This window comes from Tympanuchus pallidicinctus, unplaced genomic scaffold (assembly GCF_026119805.1).
Source record: "Tympanuchus pallidicinctus isolate F22 unplaced genomic scaffold, pur_lepc_1.0 scaffold17, whole genome shotgun sequence".
Taxonomy (NCBI): domain Eukaryota; kingdom Metazoa; phylum Chordata; class Aves; order Galliformes; family Phasianidae; genus Tympanuchus; species Tympanuchus pallidicinctus.
The window spans coordinates 5,577,086-5,602,108 of NW_026294690.1; the positions used below are offsets into that span (position 1 = coordinate 5,577,086).

At 40.1% G+C, this 25,023-nt stretch overlaps 1 protein-coding gene across 5 annotated transcripts in view; it reads left to right on the forward strand.

Moving 5' to 3' along the window:
• The window catches only part of FBLN2 (fibulin 2), a 104,744-nt gene that overhangs the window by 62,464 nt on the left and 17,257 nt on the right, over positions 1-25,023 (forward strand). For all 5 annotated transcript variants that reach the window (XM_052679275.1, XM_052679273.1, XM_052679276.1 and 2 more), the window contains exons 3-8: positions 7,590-7,701; positions 11,542-11,671; positions 15,160-15,346; positions 16,960-17,166; positions 19,372-19,488; positions 19,935-20,036. In XM_052679275.1, the coding sequence (XP_052535235.1) occupies positions 7,590-7,701; positions 11,542-11,671; positions 15,160-15,346; positions 16,960-17,166; positions 19,372-19,488; positions 19,935-20,036 (855 nt within the window). The remainder of the gene's footprint in view (positions 1-7,589; positions 7,702-11,541; positions 11,672-15,159; positions 15,347-16,959; positions 17,167-19,371; positions 19,489-19,934; positions 20,037-25,023) is intronic.

A 25,023-nucleotide genomic window follows, 5' to 3' on the forward strand; every position in this document is an offset into this window, starting at 1 on the left:
GATTGTGTATGAGCTGCTGCACTTTAAATTCAATGACAGAAGGATAAATCCAAATAAGTCAAATTTTTAAAGGCAGAAAGAAATTGTTTAAGTTTTTAGCTGATGAGGAAAGGTTAAAGAATGTATGTAGCTAGGTTTTTTGGGACCCCTCCCCCCTTTCAACCTGGAGCTAATAAAGGGTGCTGTCATGGAAACATTAAAGACCAAACATAGTCTAAATTATCTGACCTCTGGCACAGGTAATGCAAGTTTTGACTTACTATGATTATCCAGAACTAAAGCCAGAGGGAATATAAGGTTGCTGTTCATTCACACTTTGAACAAAATCTGCCAAACAATCCTGGCTGAGGTTATGTTGATGTATGTCTGTATTGTACAGTGCATAGTAAAATGAGAACATTCAGTTTGTTTTATCCAGTTTTTCATTGTGCCTTTGGGCAGACACAACTCTTCATATTTTGCCAAGCAAGCCAGCATAAGGAATTTATGAAAAAAGAATAATGTAGGAAACAGAGCGTTTTCAGATTGAAATGGAAAGCAGATGCCTCCCAAGGAGTAAAGGCAATATAACAGGAACATGGGTGAATGGTGGGAAGGATTTCTAAAGAGACACAGGTGACTGAAGAGGAAGTAGGAAAAGGCAGAAAAATGCTTTGTTGCACGATGTTCAAAATGAAGGCAGGTTGCTGCAAGTGTGGTGGGCAACTCTTACATTACTGTCGTGATGGCATGGCAAATTGAGCCCGGTAGGAATGGAAGAAGATGATGGAAAAGAGGAGAGAAGGATTAGGAACTGGACTGAAGCCATGAGATGTGTGTTGAACTCTCAGCTCAGCCTATATTTTTCTTGCAATCTGCTTTATTCGTTATTTGCAATGAGAGGAGCCTAAAAGCCTAATGAGCACAGGTGGGTTAAACCTCCTCCCCACCAATGAGCTAACTGAGGTCATGGAAACACTCAGGAGCAACTTTCATTTCAGTAAGATTTAGGGTCAAGTATGCTCCTGAACAGAGTGATTTTGAGGAGCCTGCAGTAAGCAGCACAGAATGACCCCTACACTAATGTATCTGGGAACGGGTCCTGAAGAAAGCTTAACCAATCCTCATGATGTAAGTGATAGTTCTGTTTCAAGTGAAAGCAGCTGGATTTAGGGCTGTGTTGTCACCCTTCCCTCCCTCCCCTATTTTTGCAAGATAAATGTTCTTCTCTACTTTACCTTTCCTCCATGAAAATGTCTTCTTAGCTGTCTCAGATAAATCAAGAGAAGAACATGTTACACCACACAACCAAATGGTGAAATTCAATGAGGGAATTTAATAAAGTCTCTCAAACTATTGATAAGATAAGAAATGACAACCTATTAGGAGGTAAAGCTGGAGTACATTTTTTTATTTATTAAATCTTTAAACGAGGAAGAAGTTGGAGAGGATAAAAGTCCCACTGCAAACATGTATTTTTCAGTATCTCAAAAACTGCTTGAAGTTAATCATTGTCTGAAGTTCTTCTTTATTTGCTGTAATATATGATTTTATGTTCTCAGAAAATTATTTGATAAAGAAATACAATGCCTTATTTCTCCTGTGCAAGCAAATAATTCTTGTGATATGTGTATAGATATCTATAGATATCCTTTCCTTTAAAAGGGGAGATAGACATAAAAGTCTTAGCACTTTTTTCTTTTAATAACAAAGAGGGAAGCAAGTCCTGAGCATTGGCTAGGCAGGAAAAGCATCACTGTGCTTTGATCCCCTCCTCAGCCACGTGTGCTGATGTAAAGGCAGTGGAAACCACTCCTGTTCTGAGCTAATGATGTCTCGGTCCTTTTGCACTCATTTCTGGTGAGTGACAATGATTAGAGGCAATCTATCCCACCAGATGAGCTTTGACACCAAATAAGATGTTAATAAACGCTGGTGCTGTACTCCAGTAAATCCGGAGCCAGCCTTCGTGCCTGGCCACTGAGGAAGTCATGGGTGTCAGTGGACAGACCCACTGACTGCCTGCACCCAGCAGCTGGGCTGTTCCCTTGGCCTGCTGCAGGTGATGTGGCTGTGGCTGGTTTATGCCCTGTCTGCAGATGGGCAGTTTGTGCAGTTGCTTTTTCAACATTTCTTTCCAGCTTAAGGGCTGCGGCTGTCAGGTTCCCATCTGGATGAGCAATGAGGTCCTTCAAAATGAAAATGTGTTCTAATTTGAGTTCTTATTTTCTGGAAGGCTCTACATCCTTGTTATTACTCATAGTGCACAAACTAATTTCCTTATTTCATTTGTTTCTTGTTTGTTTTCTGATTACTTTTTTGTTGTTGTTTTTATTTTCCCCAAAAAAGTGAGTACAATAATTTTAAGGAATATTGTTTTCCTCTGCTATAGCAGCTGAACAGCATGCTTCATTAAAAGAACAAGCACTAAGCTCAGTTGTGACTGTTGCCACTTTCACACATGAGTACCTGAGTCCAACAATTAGCAGCATAAATTAAAGCCAGTGTTAAGGAGAGAGCTGCTTGGAGTCAGAGCCCAACACGTTGCTCAGCCTCTGAAATGCTGCTCTTCTCAGTGATTTGTGCTTCATCTGGAACATGGGGCAGTGACTTTATATAATGGAAATCTTTATTTGTGAACAGTGTTACCATTGAACTTAAACTGTGTCTTGGATCAAATGGATGTACGAAGCCCCTGCAATATGTATGCTTATCTCTCTGTTGACAATAATTATCATCTAAAGCTCTTTAATGTGTTATGGTTCCTACAGTTATTTTTAGTAGGGAGGGAAATCATTGCTTATTTTAAATGAATGAAATCTGGGTAATGTTAAAGCTAATAGCCAAAATGTAATGCGTGTGCTGCTCTTGAGTGGAGAGGTGGATGAGTTGGTTGGTGTGATTGTGAGGAAAAGCTATGAAGGTTCATCTGCTCTGAGAAAAAGCAGAAGACTTAAGGTTCATCTGTCTTGTGCTGGGTAGACAAAAAACCCACCATTGTGAGCAGGGAAATGGTGGACAAGAATATAGTAATAGCTCAGTCAGTGAGCCTGGGCATTTGCTGAAAGAATGGGTATCTGCACGACTGGAGTGATTCATTGGTGCAAATGTTCTGCAAAACCCAAGTAAGAATGGAAGAAATCAGAGGTGTTAAATTGTGTTAGTGCTCTGAGTGGAAATTCAGGTGACGCTGAAATCAGTAAAACTTGATTTAATGTCTAAAACCTCTGGAAAAAAAGAAAAGCTGAAATATTCTTTTCCTGCTTGATCAGCCATACAGTTGGCTGATGTTTCACAATTCATGGAGCACAGTTTGTGAATACTGGGGAATAAAATTTGGTGGGGAATGTTTCTTGAAAATCTCTTTTGTCTGCTTTACTATTCTAACAAATTTATGGTTCACTGTGCAGGGAAAATATAATCTAGTGACCTTTAACTGTGTGTTTTCCTTAGTGTAACGTTTGAGCTTCAGTTCTTAAAAAAGCACATATGCCAGATTTTTTCTGAATTGAACATGTGCTTCCTTGGAAGCAGCACATAAGAGCTGCATGGGTATGGAAAACCTTAATGTGACCCCAGGTCAATAAGAAGTCATCCCACTGCCTATCAGGTTGGGGCTGGGGGCTGGGACAGCATGACATTTTAAGGCACAGAGATGGATGAGTTAAAATTCTTTGGAGGGAGAAACGTTTCTGTAAATATTTGCATTAAATTATAAATGTCTCTAAAAGGCAATAAACAGTGTTTTGAGATTAGGCCAAAATGTGCTTTAGTTTCATATCTTTAGAGTGATGTAGAATGATAATTGTAGAAGATAAGTTAGTAAATTGAAAACAAGCGAGGAGACATGATGCCATCTTGCAGTACAGCCTGAAATAAATTACCTTTTTTTTTTTTTCCAGTGAAGAAATGCATAAATAGTAAATTATCTGTTAAGAGGTATCTTCTTAAATGACTTCATGAAGTATTGAAAATGCACACAGTATAGCAAATATTCAGGATTATGGTTTTCTCAAATGAGTTTGCTTTCCATGAGAGAGGCAAATTTACTTCTAAATCATGAAAGCCCCAAATAAACAAAGATCCCATCGAAATTCTAGGTATTTTAAAGTCTGTAACACATCCAGCTTTAAGTTTCCAACCAGTGGTTTGTGATCTTCAGTCTTGTGCGAGTATCTAGTTGTACGTATTTGTTCTCTCTAATGTACAATCAAAATCTCATAAATCCATGCTAATGACTACAAGACCTCTTATGAATTATTCAGTTTTTTAAAATTCTTGATTGAGATGAAATGCAATAGCTTGTTCATTTTATTGTAACTGCATTCTAGGTTTAATTATTTGCAAGATCATAACAAGAGGCAATATATTTTGTAAATATGACTGCTTAATATTATGGCACTTCAATGAGGCAATCTGATATTGAATCTTTAGTGAGGAATTAGTAGCTCATTTTTATTTGAATTATAAATCAAGTAGGATAGTGCAATATAGATTAGTAATTCTGCTGTGTTCTTAAACTAGCAACACTGTAGCTATGAATGTGTTTCAACACTTGGTAAAATTAATGGTGTTTCTACCAGGAAGTGAATTAAAACTGTGTTGAAAAACTGTTCTGTAGTAATGTTCTGTAATTATCTGGTACCAGCTGTATTTTCTGCTTACTCTGAATGCAGATATCATTCTTCTCATGTCATGTAGCAACTCTTACATATAACACAGCTTTCAAGACTCTTAAGGACAGCATTGAGTCTGCTTTGGGTTGCCTCTGCCCCTAAAACTTCAAGAAAACAAGGTAAAACTTATAAAAATGTGAGGTGCAGCCTCATTTCCCCTTCAAGACTCAGGATCTGTGCACAGGAATTTTTTTGTGCCTCTTCACTTCTTGTAAACATATGGAATATCATGATTGGATTTTGTGGGCACAAAAAACATGGTTTCTTTTTTGTGGAAGCACAGCCATGCCTCTTGTCCATTATTAAAACTGGTTAACTGCTTTTCTGGAGTCTCTGTTGGTTGATTCACTGCCAAACCATAGCGAAGGGTTGGGCGATATGTAGCACAGTGTTTGCTGCTATGGGCCATGAGACTGCTGCTGTTCCATCCATTGGAGTTAGTGACAAAAAGTTATTTTCCATGGACCATCTTCCCTTTTCACTGGAAACTGTAATTAAAAAATGGAAATATTTTTACCCCAAGTGGGTAACTCAAGTGGGCTCCTTGTTGGAAGCAAGATTCTGGGTCCTTGCTGCTCAGCAGAAGCAGAACACCTGGCAGCAGCCGTGCAGAGCCCCCTCACTTCCAAGGCAGCTCAGGTTCAGCCCTGAGCTCCTCTCATCCTGCCCATCCTTCGTGCTGTGGCACAGGCACATGGCGAGACCATCCCCAAAAGGGCTCCATCTGGCAACTGGAGTGCTCAGAGCTGCTCCTCTCCATTGTGCTCAGGACTGTTGTGGCACAGCTACAGTGTGTGCAAAATGAACCTCATAGGCATCAAAGCATGCCAAAGGAAATGCAACTTGCTCATTTTTATCCCGTAAGATCTCAGTCACTAATACAACATGCATACTTTCTTTTTCTTTCTCTCTTTTTTTTTTTCCTTTAGATACAGTTTTCTAAAGTGGTTTTCTCATAAACAGATGTGTTGTGATAGCAAGCATCATGTTTTGAATATATATTTAATTTTTCTAGTTGCTTCTTCTAAAGCAAGCCATGCTGGTGATGAGAACTTTACAGTTTCCAAAATGTAATACTGTCTCCTAAATTAACTGCAGCAAGTACAAAGGAATAGTTTATCATTGAGGAGTTTTCTATTATTTGCAGATGTACCAACATTCTTAACGTTGAAGATAGCACTACACATCATTTAAACTCCTTGATCTTGATATCCAGTGGCCATTTAGCTCTATAAGATTATACATAAAGTGCTGAACTGTAACCAGTTCAGCCAACATTTATACTTGTGTTAGATTTAAATATATATATATATATACACACATATGATGCAACATACCAAATGCAGACAAAAGAGAGGATTCAGCTAACTTCAACAAATCTGGCCTATTGGAGAGGTTGCCATCTAACATAAATGCAGGATGAGAGCGTTCTCTATTAGGATGAATAGCAGCAGAGGTGTTTTGTAAGCCTGAATGCAGTTCCCTAGTTCCCTATTAAGATCAATATAGTGCAAGGCCAGTCTAGTTGAGACTGTTTTCCAAATCTTTAGTTTTGTTGGTGTAAAAATCAGGGTGTAAATGGTATAGATCAGGGAGCAGATTATCTTCAGCAGTGCCAGTCTGTAGCAGGGTCATTTTTCCCCAAACCCTTGTAGAGAAAGAGGCCTGCTCTGCCACTGTAGGCAGAACTGACTCAGGAGAGGTTAACTTAAAAAGAGGCTGAGGAATTATGTCGTTCCACACATCTACATCTCAACTTGAGGCACAGCTTCAGGGTGCTTTTGAGTTGGTTCCTCTTCATGGTAACAATCCATGCCATAGACAGGCCTGGGAGGATTAATAACATGCACAAATTGTTCCTTATCTCCATATAAATGGATTTTAAAGCACTTCAGATGGAAGGGAACAGGCACTGCTCCAACTCGTCAGCACAGTGCCACTGCCTCTTAGTCTGAAGCACTGTCTTTATTATGTGTGCTGACATGTATATCAATACTGTGAAATCACAACCCTGAAGCATTTATAGCACGGCTCCTGTCTCTCTGAAAGGAATCACTTAACTGTATTCTTGCCCAACAGTGTATAACTGCTCCCAAAGTTTGGGATCTGGTAGTTGGAAGCAGGGCCATGTGCTCCGGGTTGGAGCTGGCCAAACAACATTTTTCAGTTTATTTTTCCAAGTGCATCAGATTGGGTTGTCTACAGGGCAGTCATGTCTTTTCTTCTATTTAAAACTGTCTTCTTTCTCTAATGCTACACTGAAAGACATGAGCAGGTGATCATTCTATCAAGGAACTGCTAGTATCAATGTTATCTTTCGATCATTTGTTGTGTTTCTGGGGCAGAGGGCTGGTGATTCCATATCTGCCACTAGTAGAATGAATTTGCGAGGCTTGACATATAACTAAGCACACCACGTACTACTAAAATATCTCTTGCAGTAGTATGCATACAATTCCAGCACGTTAAGAATTATGTTATGATAGTGGCCATTGGCCAAGTTATTATTCCGCAGTGAGGAGGGTTACACTGCAGATTAAAATCCAGTCCAGTGGATTTTAGTGTAAGTAATATTAATGATATGTAAGAATGAATGCAAGTTTCTATTTTAAGTAACTTGGATTTCTGTCTTCTAAGAATGCAGCTGAGTACAGTTAGGCTTGAGCTTGGATACTCCAAGGTTGATTAAGGCCAAATTCTGTTGATTCAAACAGAGTCAGTGAGCATACAGCCACTTGCTGAGAACTCTGTTTCCTTTCCTCACTAATATCATGTAATTCTTTGATGTTTTAAAAAGAAATTGTTTTGCATACGATCAAATGAAATGTATAAAAATCCGGACCCGTTGTTATTTAAAATATCTTCTCAACTAAGAAAGCAGAGCCAAACACGATACATTCTACACCAAATATTCACTGTGTGTGTTTTGTACAGGTTCTACAAAGGAACTGATTGAGAGCTGCTGTGGAGCTGGACAGCAGTGGGCTATAGACAACGGGGAGTGCACAGAAACTCCTATCAGTGGAGCGGATGGTGATATTTGCAGGTACGTAAGTCAAAACCAATCATGTAGTACTGATGTAGGGAGCAGCCTGTTGGAATAAATTAGATGATTTTCCAGTTAATGGAATGTCCAAGAAACTGGGAACTGTTTTATTTTTGATGTAAGTTATTGATAGACTGCAACATACCGTGGTAACACAGGGAGAAGGATTTCTTCCTCCCTTTCCTTAAAATCTAATCAGAGCAAAAGCCTTTTAATAAGGTTTCTTCTTCCTCTCATGCGAGCAGAGCACATATTTTTGTTTCCGAGTTCTGTGCACATCTGTGGAGTTGCAGATAAATAGAAGAGCAAAGTATCTAAATGTGTTTGTGTTCCATTTGGCAAGTGCTAAAGGCAGCGATTATCTGTACCATTAAATGGCGTGTTTACTTTCCAGTTTGAATGGCTGCTACTTCAGCCATTGATAACACTGCTGCTATCAGTAGCATCTGGTCTGAGCAAGGGTGCCAGGTTTGAACTCATTAAGAAAAGGAGGATGGGTACAAAGTAATGTGAACAATGTATTACGCTAGCTGCAGTTCATCCATCTGTTCTTGCCCCTGCCACTGAAACATGCTTCAGGGAGAGCTGACTGCAAAGCTATCTGAGACTCCGAAGATCCAACATAACCAAGTAGATTCCTCTAAGAGTGATCCCAGTGTTGTCAGCATTAAAGAAGTTTGGCAAATTTTTTTTTTTTTTTAATCAAAGTTTGTATCACTGCACCTTTGTGAAGTTACTGGGAGATCAAAATCTGCCCCCACTGGGAGTTGGCATGACATAACCCATACACACCAACTGTCCACAAAGTAAAGGTAGATTAAAAAATTCCAGCCTCAGCGTAAGTAAGTGCAAATCCAATACATTAATGAGTTGCACCTGCACATCTGAAGCTGAGCTTAGATGAAAAAGTTAAATCCTAAATGTTTCAGTCCCTGTGAATCCCTAGGATTTAAAAGAATATGCGAGCAGAAGTTTGTTTGTTTTACTTCAGAATTTCTGTTCTGTCCCAGTTTTAAGGATTTAAGAAACACCTCTAAATATCCTGTTTAAAGGTACATTTAATGTAGAGAAGTATTTGAAAAACTTCAAAGCAGAGAAAAATCTTGCTGCTTTCATTAGAATCTGTGCCAGCACGCGGAGCTGCTCACCATTCACATATCTGTATGCCCAGTGTTCCATCTTGTGTGCCCGAATCCCTGCAGTAGCACAAGCTCCTGAGCTGCTGCTAACTCAGCTTAGTGCCTACAGTTTAAGAAGCAGACAACAGATACTAATTGCAAGAATTAGTCACTGTTCTTCCAGGATAGTTGATATCTAAATCTGTGTTTTATAGGTGACCTCAGTGCACTGAAAGACGAATTTTTCCATATGGGGTCTTCACATGGCAAAAATGTAAATGTTGAAGCTACTTGTTGATGTATCTCAATGGCTCTGGACATTTCTATTCACGTCCTGACTTAGCCTATCTTGTGTAGTGAACAACACTAACTGCAGGGTGGGAAATGTGTTAATTGGAATTGATGAAGGTGAGCCTTTGGAAGTGTTCAGGCTAGGGTTAGCAGAGAGCTTAAAAGCAGGCAGGTAGGGGCAAGTGATGTGTAAAGTGCAATGCCCTACTTCCTTTGAGCAGTAGAATGTAAAGTGTTTCTCAGTCTTGGACACGCTGATTTTTTTGATCTGCACAAAGGTTTCATACAAAACCTCATTGCACAGTGGTGTGAATTTTGTGGTCTTTCCATTTTATCCAGGACTTTTAAATGTCATGCAGTAAAACAAACATTTCTTATCTGAAATCTTTATTTAATGTGATTTGTCTGTTTTCATTGATGATACAGACAATGTTGGTACTGTTAAACAGTGGGAAGTCATTACATAGGAATGTAGGAGATGTTTGTTGTAACTGGGATTACCAGGAAAAAGTTGAAAGAGTAGAAATTCATCTAGATGAATGAACTTAAAAAGGCAAGTTACAGGAAACCCTGGGACACTGATAGCCAGATCTAAAATTATTCACATGCACCACTGGCTGTATTATGGACAGGATGTCAGTCTGGATGAAATGTCATCTGACCCCATTTAGTTGTTTTTATCTCATGACTGCAATGTGTTATCAGAGCAGAGCAATGTTTGTTTGTGTGGTACCAGCATCAGGTGTACAGGTCGTGACTTTGCTGACCCCTTCATTGCAGTTAGCAACTCGTATCACTTTAGTACAGTGGCACTGCTGCACTGGTAAGCTGCAATAGGTAAGTTGCTTGTTCTTGAATGTATTTGGATAATAAGCATTCATATAACTCAAAAAAATACATATATTTCTCTAGCTGGCAATTAATACTAGATTAGAATGCAAAACGTGGTGGTGGTGGTAATCCCCTTCCTGTAATCAAACTCAAAACACCACTGCCTGGTTACACTTTTCTTATGGAATCCAGAGTAAGCATATGGTTGTAAAGCAGACAAACCAACCACTGGCATTCTGAAAGTAGCCAAGTGGCTGTCACCAGTTGGTTCCAACTGGAAGAAAAGATATGGCTTTCTTTTTTATTATTTTTTTAATTATTTTTTTTTATTGAACCATTAGATTGAAAGCTCTAAATTGGCAATGCTTAGAAAAGAATAGCTTTTGTTTCCAAGGATGACAGTATTTTGTAGCAGTGATAATAGTATCTGACTGACAAAAATTGTTTGCTTGCAAATATTTCTCTTGCAGGGCAGTTGCTTTGCTTTGAGAGACTGGTTGTTGGAATTTGTAAACCTTTCATTCACCAGTATGAGGGACCCCCATGAGGCAGTATGCCCTGTTACTCTGCATCAGCAACAAACAGACATCCATGTTGTTCTTGGGAAAAGAAAAACCACTCAATTCCTTCATACCACCAAATCTGCCCAAAACCAAGAGTCAACCCTTACTTGTAAGAAAATAGAGGATTTCATTTGAAGTTTAATGATTTCACTCTCACAAATGCCCAATGTACAGCTCATCTTTTCAATATAACCTATCAAGGAGACTCCCTGTAGCTTGCATCTCCCCAGTTCTCACTTTTCCCATCATAGAGCCCTTTGCTATCACAAGACCAGGCATCCCTCCTGTGGTGCCAGTCTGCATGGTGCATGGGTCAATGGGCTGATCCAGGGAGCAAAGCCAAAGGAAAAGGGTGATCTTTTTGTCTGCCTTTTGTATGTGAATGGAAAAAAAACAAAACAGGTATCTCTCTGATAGGGGGTAGAAAATCCACTGTAGATTTTAAAGTAGGCTCTAGCAAAGTCAGTAGGTAATGAACTCAATTTAATTAAATTTCATTTGGGAATTTTGTTGTTTGTGATTCAAATCTGTTTCATTTTGACCTTCAGTGAATCTTGTTACATGTTTGATTGAAGAGCTATATGCATTGGAAATTTAGGTTCTCAGTCCTTAGTACTATCCAGAGCTTCTGTCCTGTGGCTGTTGAAGAGGTGTGTGCAGGTACATTTTCCTTTCCCTGATTTTTAGAGAAAAAGGTATCTGTTTCCTTTTCTGAAACCTTCTGAAGGCCCCTGAGAAGGGAGTGAGGGACTGTTGCACAAGCATGAGATGTAAGGTATGTTGATGGCCAGACACTGAGAGACAGTGACCTCAGACTTGACCTTATGAGCCTTTATCAGCGTGTCTTTTTATTAGAAAGGAGAAAAAATACAACCTGCAAAGCTCAGTGGTATAAACTGCACTATATTAATATTGACATTTATGTCAAAGAGGCATTGAATGTGTGGAATGTATTGTGAATCCAGTAGCTTTTTTTACATCCTATCCTGATGTCCTCTGAACTTCAGTGAGCATTTGCCCTCTGTGATCCTTTGCAGAATTGCTCAGAAGCAGTGCTGCATCTCCACCGTCAAGGAGAACAGCTGCCTGGCTGGCATGATTGCTGCAAAGGAGGGAGATGCATGTGGACCAGAGGAAAGCGATACCTGCGGAGGATCATCATATAAGGTGAGCTGCAGTGTTGCTTCTGGAGCTTTCTTCTGAATATGAGTTGACTTCATTTCATGCATTTAGCAGTAACTTCTTGATGCATTATTATGGAGCTCAGTAATCTATAAAGTTGCAGGAGTGGGACAAGGGAATTATGCAGAACAGCAGGTTTTTGGCTGTTAGTGTTGAGGTTTCAATTGCCTGATGATGCAGCCCCTTTTAGAACTTCGTGGTAATGTTGATATGAACTACATTCATCTCTACTTTTGAGGTTTAACTTGCTGTATTACTTGTGCCTCCCTTCTTTGCAAGTAACGGAAAAGACCATTTTGATTTTTATGGTGGTGGAAGACTTTAGAAAATGACAGGGCAAAACTCAATCGAAGATATAATGGGAAAACCCATTATTGAACAGTTTGCTTGGGTACAATATTGAATTGCAGCCTCATTTCTCATTTAAACAAAACGATGAACTGGATGAACAAGTGTTTTAGATGATGATGGAGGCTTTTGTTCATAAGCCATGGCAGGCCATTAACCAGCGATTCAAATCACAAATCACAAGCCACAGCCTCAGCTTGTATAAATGAAATTTGCTTTATGAGAATCACTGGAGCCAAACCAATTTAAACCAGTTTGAAGATTCAGCATCTTGCTTGTCTTGTTTTTACCAGAAGGTTACATTTCAGAATTAACTTCACTCTGATAATAATTTACATAGCTATATCTAAGTTTAAGTGCAGCTTCTGTTGTCTCAGCAGGAAACTCATTAGTTCTATCTGTTCTTATATGCTGGTGATTCTTGTGGATAACTGTTCACTGGAAAAGCAAAATACATGAACATCTACTCCAGAGTTTAAAGTTTAATTAGTTTTGCCAATTTGTCATTTTCAAAACTACTGTCTACTTAAGCCTGGAGTTTACCATTAGCATACAAAGAGAACTTCTGCATTTGGAAGCAGACAAAATAATTCTGAAGTGTGATAGAATTATTAGGTTTTCACCAAGGGTTTTTTTGCACACCAGGCAGAGCGTAGGGCATGCAGTAAGTCTTATTGCACGTGCCATTCCTAGGAGTGAGTGGGGTGGGAAAACTGCATCGTTCCTGTTTTAGCTGAAGCGAGTCACAAAATATTCTTATAGAACAGTCCTTTGTGCCAGTCCAGTGTGATGTTCTCAGGGTTTTTACTTCCAGGTAATAAACGTGTGGGAGCAGAGCAAGTTGTGAATGACACAACAGTTCTCAAGATATGATTCACCATGTCAGTGAACAAACGGTTGTATCTGTTATTAAATGAGTTGTAGAATTCTGGTGAAATCCCTAAGTTGGATACAGAAAGTCAAAGCTGCTCAAGTTTTTGCTTTTTGGAAGAAACTTTTTGGTGCATATATTTTTCTACTGGAAAAATGAGACATCTGTATTCATCTGGAAAATATGTGAACCCGAAAGTGTATGACTGATTTAGTGCCCTCTGTGATGCCTGCACATGGGATAACTGTGAATCAAAAGTGTCTGAAAAAAACACATTTTTCATGGCAAAAATTACAACATTTTACAGCACTTTGGTGAAAAATATACTATATGTAACTCCTTTTATTCTGAATATGGAAGTTGAAATACATATATGAAAACTAAACATATTTACAGAAAATAGAATTTTGAATTGAGTTGAATGTGAAGATTCTGGATGAAAACAGGGTTTTTCTTAACCCTAACCTTCTATCATGACCATAGCTTATGATAGTTGGACTTTTTTAAAATGATTAATTTGGACATATGGTTTACTCCCTTCAGAGTCAAAAAGTAATTTAGCATCTTCAGGAGTTGTGCTGTAAACTTCTCACAGACGCATTTGAGTGCAGATGTCAGCCTGATCTTGGGGAAAAATGCCAAATCTTCAGGGGAGCGCAAGTCTGCAAACGTGAGCACTGAATAACTTCTACTATCAGTGATGTTTGGGGAGCTTCCAGAATAAAAATCATGGACATAAAGCATGAGCTGTTTTCAAGGGCACACAGTGAAATGCCCAAGAAACTCTGAAGCTGCAGTGTTTGACTCTTGAAGAAAGTGACTCAGCAGAAGAGTTTCTGCAGGTCACGCTGCTGGTGAGCAAGTTTTCCTGTCTCCTGGGTGGAGACAGACTTGGTTTTAATGCGGATGCCAATCTAGGATTGTTAATCATGAAACACGATTCTTTTCCATTCCCATACTGCGCCCAACCCTTACAACAGTGCTTTTCTTACTTGCTCTCCTCAAGTCAGAGATCTCTCTCTTGGGAAGGAAGAGCTTAGTAGCTTAGTTCAGTTTCTTCTGTTCAGCCCTTGGACTTTCCGTTGACATAGCTAACTGGTGCCAGTTTGAGTTATGGCCTTCATTTTATGTGTCTGACGTCTGCTCAGAGACTGAATGTTTGAGTAGGCTGAAATCACTTCTCTTGGTTCAGAGAGGTGCTTGGAGTTTAGCTGCAAACTCTAAATGAGCGCTGCTGGGGTGTGTTGATTAGTAGACGTGCTGCAGAGGGAAGGAGCCTGAATTGTATAACTATTCAATCAGAGTGAAGGCATCTTAAATCTCTGTGCTAGGGATGTCAGGACACTTCTATTTAAATCCAGACAAATATTTTCAATTCACTTATGACCTTTGTATGTCTCTATATCAGACAGTTCCTCAGCTTGCTTGCTTGCTTAAGGATCCACTTTGCATACAGTATGGACTTTTTGAAGTGTGTATGCAGTTTGATATAATTTGTCTAACACATTTCTGGTCTAAATGTGCAGTAGGCTTATACATGCTGGAGTAAAGCACGAGGCTGTTTTTGTCTGCAGCCTGCAGCAGCAGAAGCTGCAGGAGAGACTGCATTTAAGGGGTGCCTCATTGCATCAGCCTAGCAGTGAAGCTGCTGCTTTGGATTCACTCAGGAAGAAACAGAAGGCAAATAGGTTGTAAAATACTTCCTGGCCTTTCTCTGGTGTCGCTTTGGTGGGATGGGGTCCAGGACAGTCAGGTAAGTAAAGGTCACAGTGGTTCTGCAGAGCAATGTGCTGTAAGGGAAATAGTGTCGCTGACAGAGCTCAGGGGCTGCTGCTGCTCCTCATGTCTATGGAATGTGTTTACAGTTCTTTCACACTGCTTCAAGCAACAGAACATCTTTCAAGATCTAATGCAAAGATATATGTATCTGTATTATTTTGGTACTAATATACTGTACACAAAGCAACATGTAAGAGCTGGAAAAAGGCAGTCTGTAGCACTGCTACATCCTTCCATGGGAAAGGCTGAAATTGGTGCAACAGCAAAACTGTGGGTATCTTAATTATGACTGATCCACTTGTGCAAGAATGGCAAAAACAAGCACAAGTAAAGCTTTGATGTTTGCAACCTAAGTGCTTTTCCAGATGTTCCACTGTTAAAGAAAGTGAAGATCAGTTCCAGGTGTGTGGGGGGGGCTCTTCCCTGAAGCAGACTTTATGAAACCTTCATTACTAATGATCTCTTTCTTTTTCAGCAATGCTGTGATTGCTGCAATCTGGGCCTGCGATTAAGGAGTGAGGGGAAAACTTGTGAGTCCAACATAAATCTGGGCTACCCCTGCAGCCACGTGATGCTGTCCTGCTGTGAAGGCGGTGATCACTTCATCCATCCAGAAATAAAAAAGCATCCTGAACCTTCGCCAACTGCAACACCTGAGAAGAGTAAGTGTCCATTTTTAATTTGAAGACATTGCAAATGCAGGCTCCATCTTATGCTGCCACTTGGGGAGGTGTTGCAAATAGTAATGCTGTAGCAGCACAGTTGCCTTTCCTCTCAGACCAAGTATAGAAGTTGCCTTTCCTCTCAGAAGCAAGACTTGTTCTTAAAAACTGTTTTGAAGTAGAAAAACATATATGTAGGTGTTTCTAATCCTCAAAACATACCTTCCCTTTAGCGATTTATTCCCCTGAACTGCTCAGTACGGAGATCTGCTGCACATCAAACAGAAGTGCTGCTTCTTCTAGGTGACATGCAGAGTGTAACGTGAAGACCAGCTGAGTGCAACCTGTATGGTAGCTTTTTCTTTTTCTTTTTTTTTTTCCTTTTCTTTGTTAATCTCAAAGATCTTTTTTGACCATTGGTGGACAGGAAGCCACCAATCCTTTGTAAGAACCAAAGCTGAAGTTTGTCATTGCCTTTTTGCAGAAGCTGTCCTGAAAGCTTTTGTGTGAAATGAACTATGAGTTTTTTCCAGACAAAGTAGTCCCATCCATTATGATAGCAATCAAACCTGCAGAGAAGAGATTTCCTACTTTGCTACTGAACGTTACAGGAGCTGTCCTGGTGCACACACTGGAGAAGTCCCAAAGCACTGCAAAGTTTAGTTTGTTCTTTCAACATGTGAAGTTAACAGTGCTGAAGAAATCCCTGCAAGTCAAATGAAGTGTGACAAAGGAAGCATGACAAACGTGGAACTCAAACAGCTATGCTTTCTCCCTGAGCCCAAAATCACGCTCCTTCCAGCATCACTCTGCAGCCACCTGTCATGCATGAATTGTTTTGTAACCTCCTGGATAGGCTAGGGTTCACATTTTGTCCATTCTCTTCTCATGAGATAAATGGTGCTGCTGTTCTTTTTTTTTTTTTTCTCTTGTCAAAATAAGTAATGATTTATTTCAACTTAGCAGAGATTTCACTGAGCAATGAAATTCATGCGTAAGTGTTTAAGACAAGCTGACTGCGAAACTCACTGGAGAATTCATTTTAATGTCACGAAGTCTCCCCAAACTTGGTCAAGAGATGAAAGATGGCGAGTGCTTTTGCCAGTGATCAAAAACAATAGATAAGATGTCATTTTTAAGTGGGCCCCAGAATATTTGTAATGCTAGCTGCAGAATTAGCTAATAAATAAGTAGGTAGTGGCTTTGAAAAGTTTCCAGACTAACTGGTTAACCTTTGCTCCTGAAATTAAAAAAATATCAGTGAGGTTCTGCAATGGAGGCAGTTCAGATGGGGCTTCAGTGTGGCACAGTGTTGCAAATGGTGATAGTGGTGTTTGTTAGGGTGAAAGGGGAGCTTGTGACCTCGCAGCATCAGTCTTTTTCTCTGTGGCTCCTGTGAAATGTCTGTCCATACATCTCTACTGAAAGACACAGTGGACATTCAACACTGGGCTTATCTTCAGGATGGATGCATTTTCTCCTGTCCATGAAGTAACTGACTATTTTGGGTAGATTTTACTGTATCTGGAGTTTGCATAAACAAATGCTCCACACTGTGCAGACCTAATGCCAGAGCACTTGGTAGAGAACCTGCATGTTTTGTTCTGTGTTAGTTTCAGAGATGGAAGATCGCAATGAAGCTCTGTCCATCAGTAATGAAGCCGAACTGTCAAATAACCTGCCTGGAGATGACCTGGATGAATGTCTTCTGTATGGTGGGGAGCTCTGTCAGCATTTGTGTATAAACACTGTGGGGTCCTACAAGTGTTCGTGTTTCCCAGAATTTACTTTGCAAGAAGATGGGACCAGCTGTTCTCCAGGTGAGGAACGTGAGCAGGAAACACTGAATAATGCTGGCCTTCTTCTGCCTTTACTGGTCTACCAAGGGTTGCTTTTTTTTTATCTTCTTTGTAGGTGCTGAAGTTTTTAACAGGGATATTTTCCCTGGAAATTGTGCTGGTTAAAGATGTCAAGAAAAACAACATCCTAGGAAACTTAGATTGTGTTTCATTTTTTGTGTATCTATGGCATAATATCAGGGTGGGCATTTACTGTGTTCAAAGCAAGACTGTTTCCACTTTTCAGACAGGGAATTGTGAAGATTGTTAATAGAGTATCTTTTCTCCTTAGAGTAATTCTCTATTTCACAGTTAGCTTTCCCTTAGACAAACTTTATTTGCTTCATACACACAGCATTAATTCCCGAACTTCAATTTTTATCTTAAATCATTAAAATCCAAATATGTCAATTGCAGAGGAAGTCATGAAAAAAGCATTTATAGTGTAGTAATTGTATTGATGTCTGGACTTCTCCAATGGCAAGATTTCAAATCAGATAACCCAAAAAGTTGAAACCTTAGATTAGTTACCAGTGTTTTCAATTACTTAACAAGCAAAAGAAGTGTTGCTATCCCATGACAAAATTCCTCAGACTTCAGGTTCTTTCTGCCCAAGCCAAATAATGAGCATTCATTATGTCATTCTTCTCAACATGATGTTACAGCACTTACATCAATAATGTGTTTGACAGCATTTCTGCAGCAGCTGTCTGCTCTGTTATGTGTATTAAAATTTGGGGGAAAGAGCCTGATCCAAAAGAGGTAAAGAAAGTGGTTCTTATATTAGTTCTGCAAAATTTGGCTTGATCATCCACCTGGAGCTTATCTTTGTTTTTTGTTTTGCTTTGCTTTGCTTCTCTTATTACTAACTCCATTGAAACGTGGATTTGGGTTAATCTTGTATCTAAGGAGTCAGTATTCTTGGCAGACCTGCAAGACTGCAGTGCTTATGGCTGTGCCAAGAGGTGCAGAGGGGTTTACAGAGCTCAGCTGAGAGCTGAGTTGAGACAAGTGTAGAGAACTGCGAATGACACAGCTGAGATGCATAGGAAGAGTGAAGTGTAGAAGGGTTGCAACTGTCATCATGTCGTGTAGAGTCCAATTAAAGGCTGGGCAAGGGAGATGGCAGGGCACTTCCCTCACTATCCGTGTCTAAAGCATACGTGCTCTTCCTGGCGGTGTGGCATTCTGGCCTTTTGCTCCTCATCATTCCCCTGTGTATGTGCACATCTGTCATGTTCTGAGTGTGGAGGCCTTCATCAGACATCTTTAAATCTCACTCTGCTGTCCTGTGGGTAGATATTATGTTTTGTGTTTCTAGCTGCCCCAGTGGCATTTGGATATGCCATAATTGTGTGTCTTTCATTGTGTCTTTCACCATTGCCTGTGGTTTGTTTTGTGATGAAATCACTCTTCCCAACCTAAAACTTGTATAGCATTTGCACTTATTCGTTTACTGTTGTCATTGTTTGTTGGGTCATGTTTTTCTGTGGGTGATGAGAAATATGGATTTAAGTTTACATTTTGATGATATTTAGAAACTGGATTACTCTTAGCAATGTAACAGAGCTTCTTTAAAATAATAATTTTAAAAAAAAGAACCAACAAACCAAAATCCCATTCTGATACCTTTGAAGTTACTGTTTGCTAGAAATCTTGATGACAGCAGCTGTCATGTTTCTTTCTTGGTTTTGTAAAAGCCATTGCAGGGTATCCTTTTAAAGGTGAGCGTCTGCTTTTCATTTTTTATTGAAATACAGAAAGAATTTGAACTTGCTTTGGGTTCTGCTTTTTTTCCCTTCTTATTCCAAATGAAGACCAGCCACTATCCTTAAAATAAATCATTATTTGAAAAAATTAGCATTTTGATTCATTAGATGTTGATGTATTTTACTCTATGGAAGTTATCCAACCTAACTCCTTAGTCCATATCCATGGTGTTCGTGAGCATCTCCATTAACTTGCAGCTCTCTGCACGTGTGCACTGTTACACTTGTTCACATCAAACACTTGGCATCCTGCAAAACAAACTGTTCAGCTCCATTCATAGACAGTTGTTCATGTCATCAAAGTGTTTTCTCCAACAAACCATGATGAAATGGGATGAATGCAACTGGTACCCTTACCGTGGGGTTCCTGGAGGATATGATGCCACCCCTAACCCACATCTGCCTCCCTTCCTTACAGATCCTGAGCGAGGACAGGTAGCAAGGCTGGAAGTAGAAGCCACTATCCCCCCAGCAGCCTCTCCTTCTCAGCCTCTTCTCATTGTGTCCTTACAAGAAGAGCAGGATAAATGTAAAGGTATGTCAGAGGGATAAATTGCAGATGCAAATGGATGAGGAATGTTTGAAGAGTCAGAATAAAATTCTGCACATCCCTTCACGGATCTGTTTTCAGTGCACATCCTCAGTTGTTTACCTCTGGTATAAGCCTGAGGAATTATCAAGGGAAACCTGAGGAAGTAATTGGAGGCTGTACTGTGATTTCAGGGTTATTACACACCTGCTATTTAGTTTAAAGTAACCACCTCAGCTGTGCAGTGTAACTTAAACAATAGAGGTGGCACAGGTGTGTTTCTGTGTAATAGGAGGATTGTAAGTAGTGGTTAGAGATTCCTGGGCAGGTTGTTTACAAACTGCACTCCCCTTTGTCTAAGATAGGAGTATATTCTGATGACCCAGCCGTTTGTAACTTCAGCTGGTCTGCATTGTGGATATTAATGTATTTTGCAATTTTATTTTGTATAGATAATGGCCCCTGCAAGCATATCTGCAGTGTTGTGGAAGGAAATGTTGTATGCTCATGTTTGTCTGGATATACTATCATGGCTGATGGGATTTCTTGTGAAGGTAAGTGGTTGAGGTTCAACAACAACATGGCTAGAAGATTTTTAAATCATAGAATGGCTTAGGTTGGAAGAGACCTTAAAGATCATCTACTTCCAACCCCTGCCATGGGCAGGGTTGCCCCCCAGCAGATTAGGCTGTGTAGGGACCCATCTATCTTGGTCTTGAAAATCTCCAGGGATGAGGTATCCACAGCTTCTGTGGGCAACCTTTGCCAGTGCCTTACCACCCTGAATAGAGAATTTCCACCTACCATCCAACCCAAATATACTTTTTTTTCAGTTTAAATCAATTTCCACAGTCTGTGTACTTGATGAAGATGTTGAAGAGCACCAGTCCCAAGATGGAACCCTTGGGGACACCACTTGTGACAGGGCTCCACCTGGACGTAGATCCATTGACCACAGCCCTGAATTCCATCCTTCATATCCATCCATCTCCAATTTAGAGATAGGGATGTGGTCTGTGACCATGTCAGAAGCCTTACACAAGGCCAGCTAGATGACACCAGTTGCCCTTACTTTGCCCACCAATGCTGTCAGTGAGGTCAATGGTCTTTGACCTCAAGGTATTTCCTTAAGGAGTCTTTATTTTCAGTATTGTGAATTGCAGTACAGAGAAAACTACATCCTTTGAGAGCATTTGGCAGAAGGAGTACCAGGACTGCTTCTCAACTAACTTCTGAAGCATGTCTATCCAGTCTGCCTATTATCAGATGAAGACAAGCCTGGTTTTGTGCTCTTTTCCCCTGATGTCTCAGGCTTATTCTGAGCCCTCCTAGGTGTCTCTTCCCACTGCCTCTTCTCCCCAGGCTATGTCTGTTCAGCTGAAGATGTGCAGCTTCTCTTCCTGAGAATAGTAGCTGGCAAAATGTAGGCATGTTTGCTTCCTTGAGGAATCCTCCCAGAGCTACAGATCTGCTGAGTTTTCTGTTTTGACTTTTGGGTTTTTTGTTGTTGTTGGGTTTTTTTGCTTACCTTGAAAATTAAAGGCTTCACTGGTAGGATGAATGTGCTGTTGTGAGTCGGTGCAGCTCCCTGGGTTTCACTTGACACTGAAATTCAGGCATCCACATGATGAACAGTGAATTTCAAGGCTGCACCATTATAATTCACATTATATAAATTTTAAATTGACATGTTTGTGTAGTCACAAAGGATGTCTTTGCTCCAGAAAGATTTTGGAGTCAGAAGCAACACCCTGTGACATACCTTCATTATAAATCTGTAAGTATGAGAACAGTAACAGCCAGCAGTGAAATGCAAGTAGAAGTTTCTGAACTCAGAATTGCTCACAAGTGATCCATATCCCTCTTAATCTCATATCTTATTGAATAACAAATCATTTTGATGGAATTCCAGATACCCTGTGAAGAAAATGGGAATTTAATATCGCCAGATAAATTCACTGTGCATTGCTTACTCAAGTGTGGTGGAAGCTAATTTGATTAATTAATGTCAGAATCAAAAGGGACATTTCAAGGCAGTCACTTTCCTGCAGGAGGTGAAGAAATTCTGGAATGTCACTGGAAGTAATGAGTTTAAATTTTAGCAGGAAACATTTATAATCTACATTTAAAAAAGTATTTGATGGTGAAGGTGATAATGCACTGGAATATGTTACCTGGGAAGTATGTGTGTTACATCTGTGTCACTGCCTACTTTAAATCATAGAGTCATAGATTGGCCTGGGTTGAAAAGGACCACAATGCTCACGTAGTTTCAACCCCCTGCTATGTGCAGGGTCACCAACCACCAGACCAGGCTGCCCAGAGCCACATCCAGCCTGGCTTTGAATGCCTCCAGGGTTGGGGCATCCACAAACTCCGTGGGCAACCTGTTTTAAGGGCTCCTTCTGGGATGACAAGGGCGCAGAGGCATGAGCAAGCACTAGATGATCTCTGATGGTTTATTCCAGCTGTATGTTCAGCCTAACACTGTGTTTTTTTATAGCAAGTGCTGATGTGGTAGCTCCAAGACACTTCATTTAGAGATCTCCAGTGTGAAAGTAATGTTGTTTCATTTCAGGAACTGTTCTAATAGAATTCTGTTTCTCCCTTTTGGTTGCAACATGTTGATACAGATTTGGATGAGTGCCTCACAGGTGCTCACGCTTGTTCCAGAGCACAATTATGTGTGAACACATTGGGATCATTCTACTGTGTCAACCACAGAGTGATCTGTTCAGAGGGCTTTATACTCAACAGGCATAGAGAATGTGTTGGTAAGATGATAGGTATAAACGGTTCACCACAGCATCATAATTCTCCATGCTCCGCAATGCATTTAAACCATTTGTGCTAAAATTTTCTCTAGCCATCTTTGCATATGACATTTCAATATGAGTTAGTAAAAACACATGTGCACGGCTTGCTCAGCCACTTAACATCATGAGTTGTATGCTGTTCAGCTTTTTCCTTAGCAATACATTCTCAGGATACAAATAACTTTGCTTGAAAATCATAAAAGTTCATAACCTTGATGAACACGGCTGTACTGATTGATGGCTGTTGAAGTGGACTGACTGCATAGCAATTGATCTCCTTGCACAGTGTCCATACAGCCAAATTCCCAGACTTAGGAAACAGCAAAACTTCATAAATAAAGCTAAAGAAGTCTGAGTAGGCCCAGGCAGTGGAAAAGATCTGTTCAAGTATGTTGGAATTCTAAAATTCGGATTAGTCCTCTGATAATTCTGGCACAAATTTGTAGTATAAAAGTCAAAGATGCATCATACTTTTGCTATATCATCCCTGCTATTAATGTTCTTGTAGGAAACTAATCTATTTTTAAAAGCGTGTTTGGGAGATGTTTATTTAAGAAGGCAGGACCTGTGCTGATGAAAGAATTTCTTCTGGGGGTACTTTTCCACAGGCCTGAGCTGCTGTAGTGTTATATAGTAATGCCTGGAAAAACAGAGCACTTGGAGACCTGTCGCTAATGAAAGCTGTGGTGTCTATAGCTACAATGTCATGGGTGAATGCATTCACCTTCTTCCATCTGTGTCCTTCTCCCAATTTTTTAACATTCTTTTTATCACCGTCACACTCTCACAGTGTCACAGCTTCAGTTTCTTTCCTATCCTTTAAAGCTCTGTGATCTCAGCGTAGTAATGAGCATCATATGGCATGAGGATGTGAGGGGGAAGTTTATACAGATTCATAGAGTAGAAATTTGACTTACTAGCTTCTGGGTTTCCTTAAACTGTGAAAATTGGATTAATTTGATTTTTAAAATAAGGTGCACTGATAAGCATGCAAAATTAACGAAATTGCTTTGTTTAGAATAAATGGCTGAGAGAATGCCACTGGAAGGAAGGATACGTTCTGTAATAAAATACTGGCTTCTGAGATGGACTGCGGTACTTGCAGTTGGCTGGTCTGCACGGTGTCTTCATGGCTTCAGAGAGCCTGCTGCAGGGACCATGCTTCTGAGCGTAAGGTCTGGCAAGTGAGCAGCTGAAGGAGCTGCCTCACCTTGCGTTCTGCTTCTGAAGATCTTGCCATTAATCCCCTGGTGTTTTTCCTGGACTATTCATTAGTGACATGTCTGTACTTTTCTGCATCTGTCAGCGGTGTTTTGAAGCTATGTTGATTCACCCTTGTCAGCAGTTTAAGCAGAAGGTGCTGCAGCAGATGCCAAGTGCTTCCTTCCACTCACTTTCTTCCTTTCCTGTCCTCTATCTCATGACATTATTATTGAGTTTTATTGTGACTAATGCAAGGCACACCTCAGGCATTGCTAATAAAACAAAAGCTACAGCTGCCATTTGTAAAGCTAAAGATCCTCTTCTGCCTCACTAAATAGCAAAGCTCTGTGCTGCTTTGATGCAGGTCAGTTCTTTAAGAGGTTTCCTTGTTAAACAACCTAGGAAATGATGTTTCACTTCCTGCTGGCTAGATTCACTCCATGTTCTCCCTGCTCCTATGCAGCTCTGCTCTGTGAGCATTGCCTGGAGAAAGCTTGCTGTATTTGACACTTTTCCTACTTTTCTGGTCAAAGAGGAATGCCACATGCACTTTGTGCCTCTTAATTTTTTCAACTGCTTCATTTGCAGCTATATTTCCCCAAGGGATCCTTTTCCAGCTTAGCTGATCTGTGCTCCATCTTGAACTGTCTCAAACACGGGAGGAAAGATTTGTTCATTTGTTTGCAAATTGTTGTTTTCATTATGTAGCTGCATGCTTGAGGGATGGGAAGAACAGCCCTTGCACAGCGACAAAACAGCTGATAACCTTTTCTTTGAGTTTCCTTTAGTCGAACTCTGTAAGCTGATAATTCCAGGTGCACTCAGGAGCAGGCATCCAGAATTCCCTAAAGCCAGTCATGCACAATGAAGAGCCACCAGCTGCTTGAATCGCTCACACCAGCTTTGTGTGATGCTGTGAAAAGACATTAAAATATCTTTAAGGATGAAAGCCCCACGTTCCTCAGAGCCAGGCTGGGAGTTTTCAATAAGGGTTGCTTTTCCTGGTGACTTTCAGGCAAAGTCGTTACCGCCACCCAGATACACTGATGAGAGACTACGGATGTATTTTCTGTGCTATTTCCATGCAAACATTTCCTCCCACTGGAGTGAGAAGCAAGTGGTCATTTTTTTGCTGACTTGTACGGACTGTACTTCAGCAAAGCCACTAAGAAATGGTGGCAAAATAATGACAGATCTAAATAAAACAGGTGTGTTGCATAAAACAAATTGAGCTGATGGTATTTGAAGAGAAAGAATTCATGAGAAGCTAGAGATGCAAGAAAAAAAAAAAAAAGGTGCAAAAATGTTACTCTAATGTGGAAGAAAGTGCTGAAAAGAAACCAACACAGCAGTAGGTAAATGCTGATACTCCTTTGCAAAAATGTCTGTTTCTTAGATGCATGAAAGCTAAGCATATCTATTTTATACGTCCCAGTGCTCAACAACAGTTCCAGGAGAAAGAGAAGTATTATATGATTAAATTTCATTTTGGCTTTTACTGACATAAGGTGAGGAATGTTGC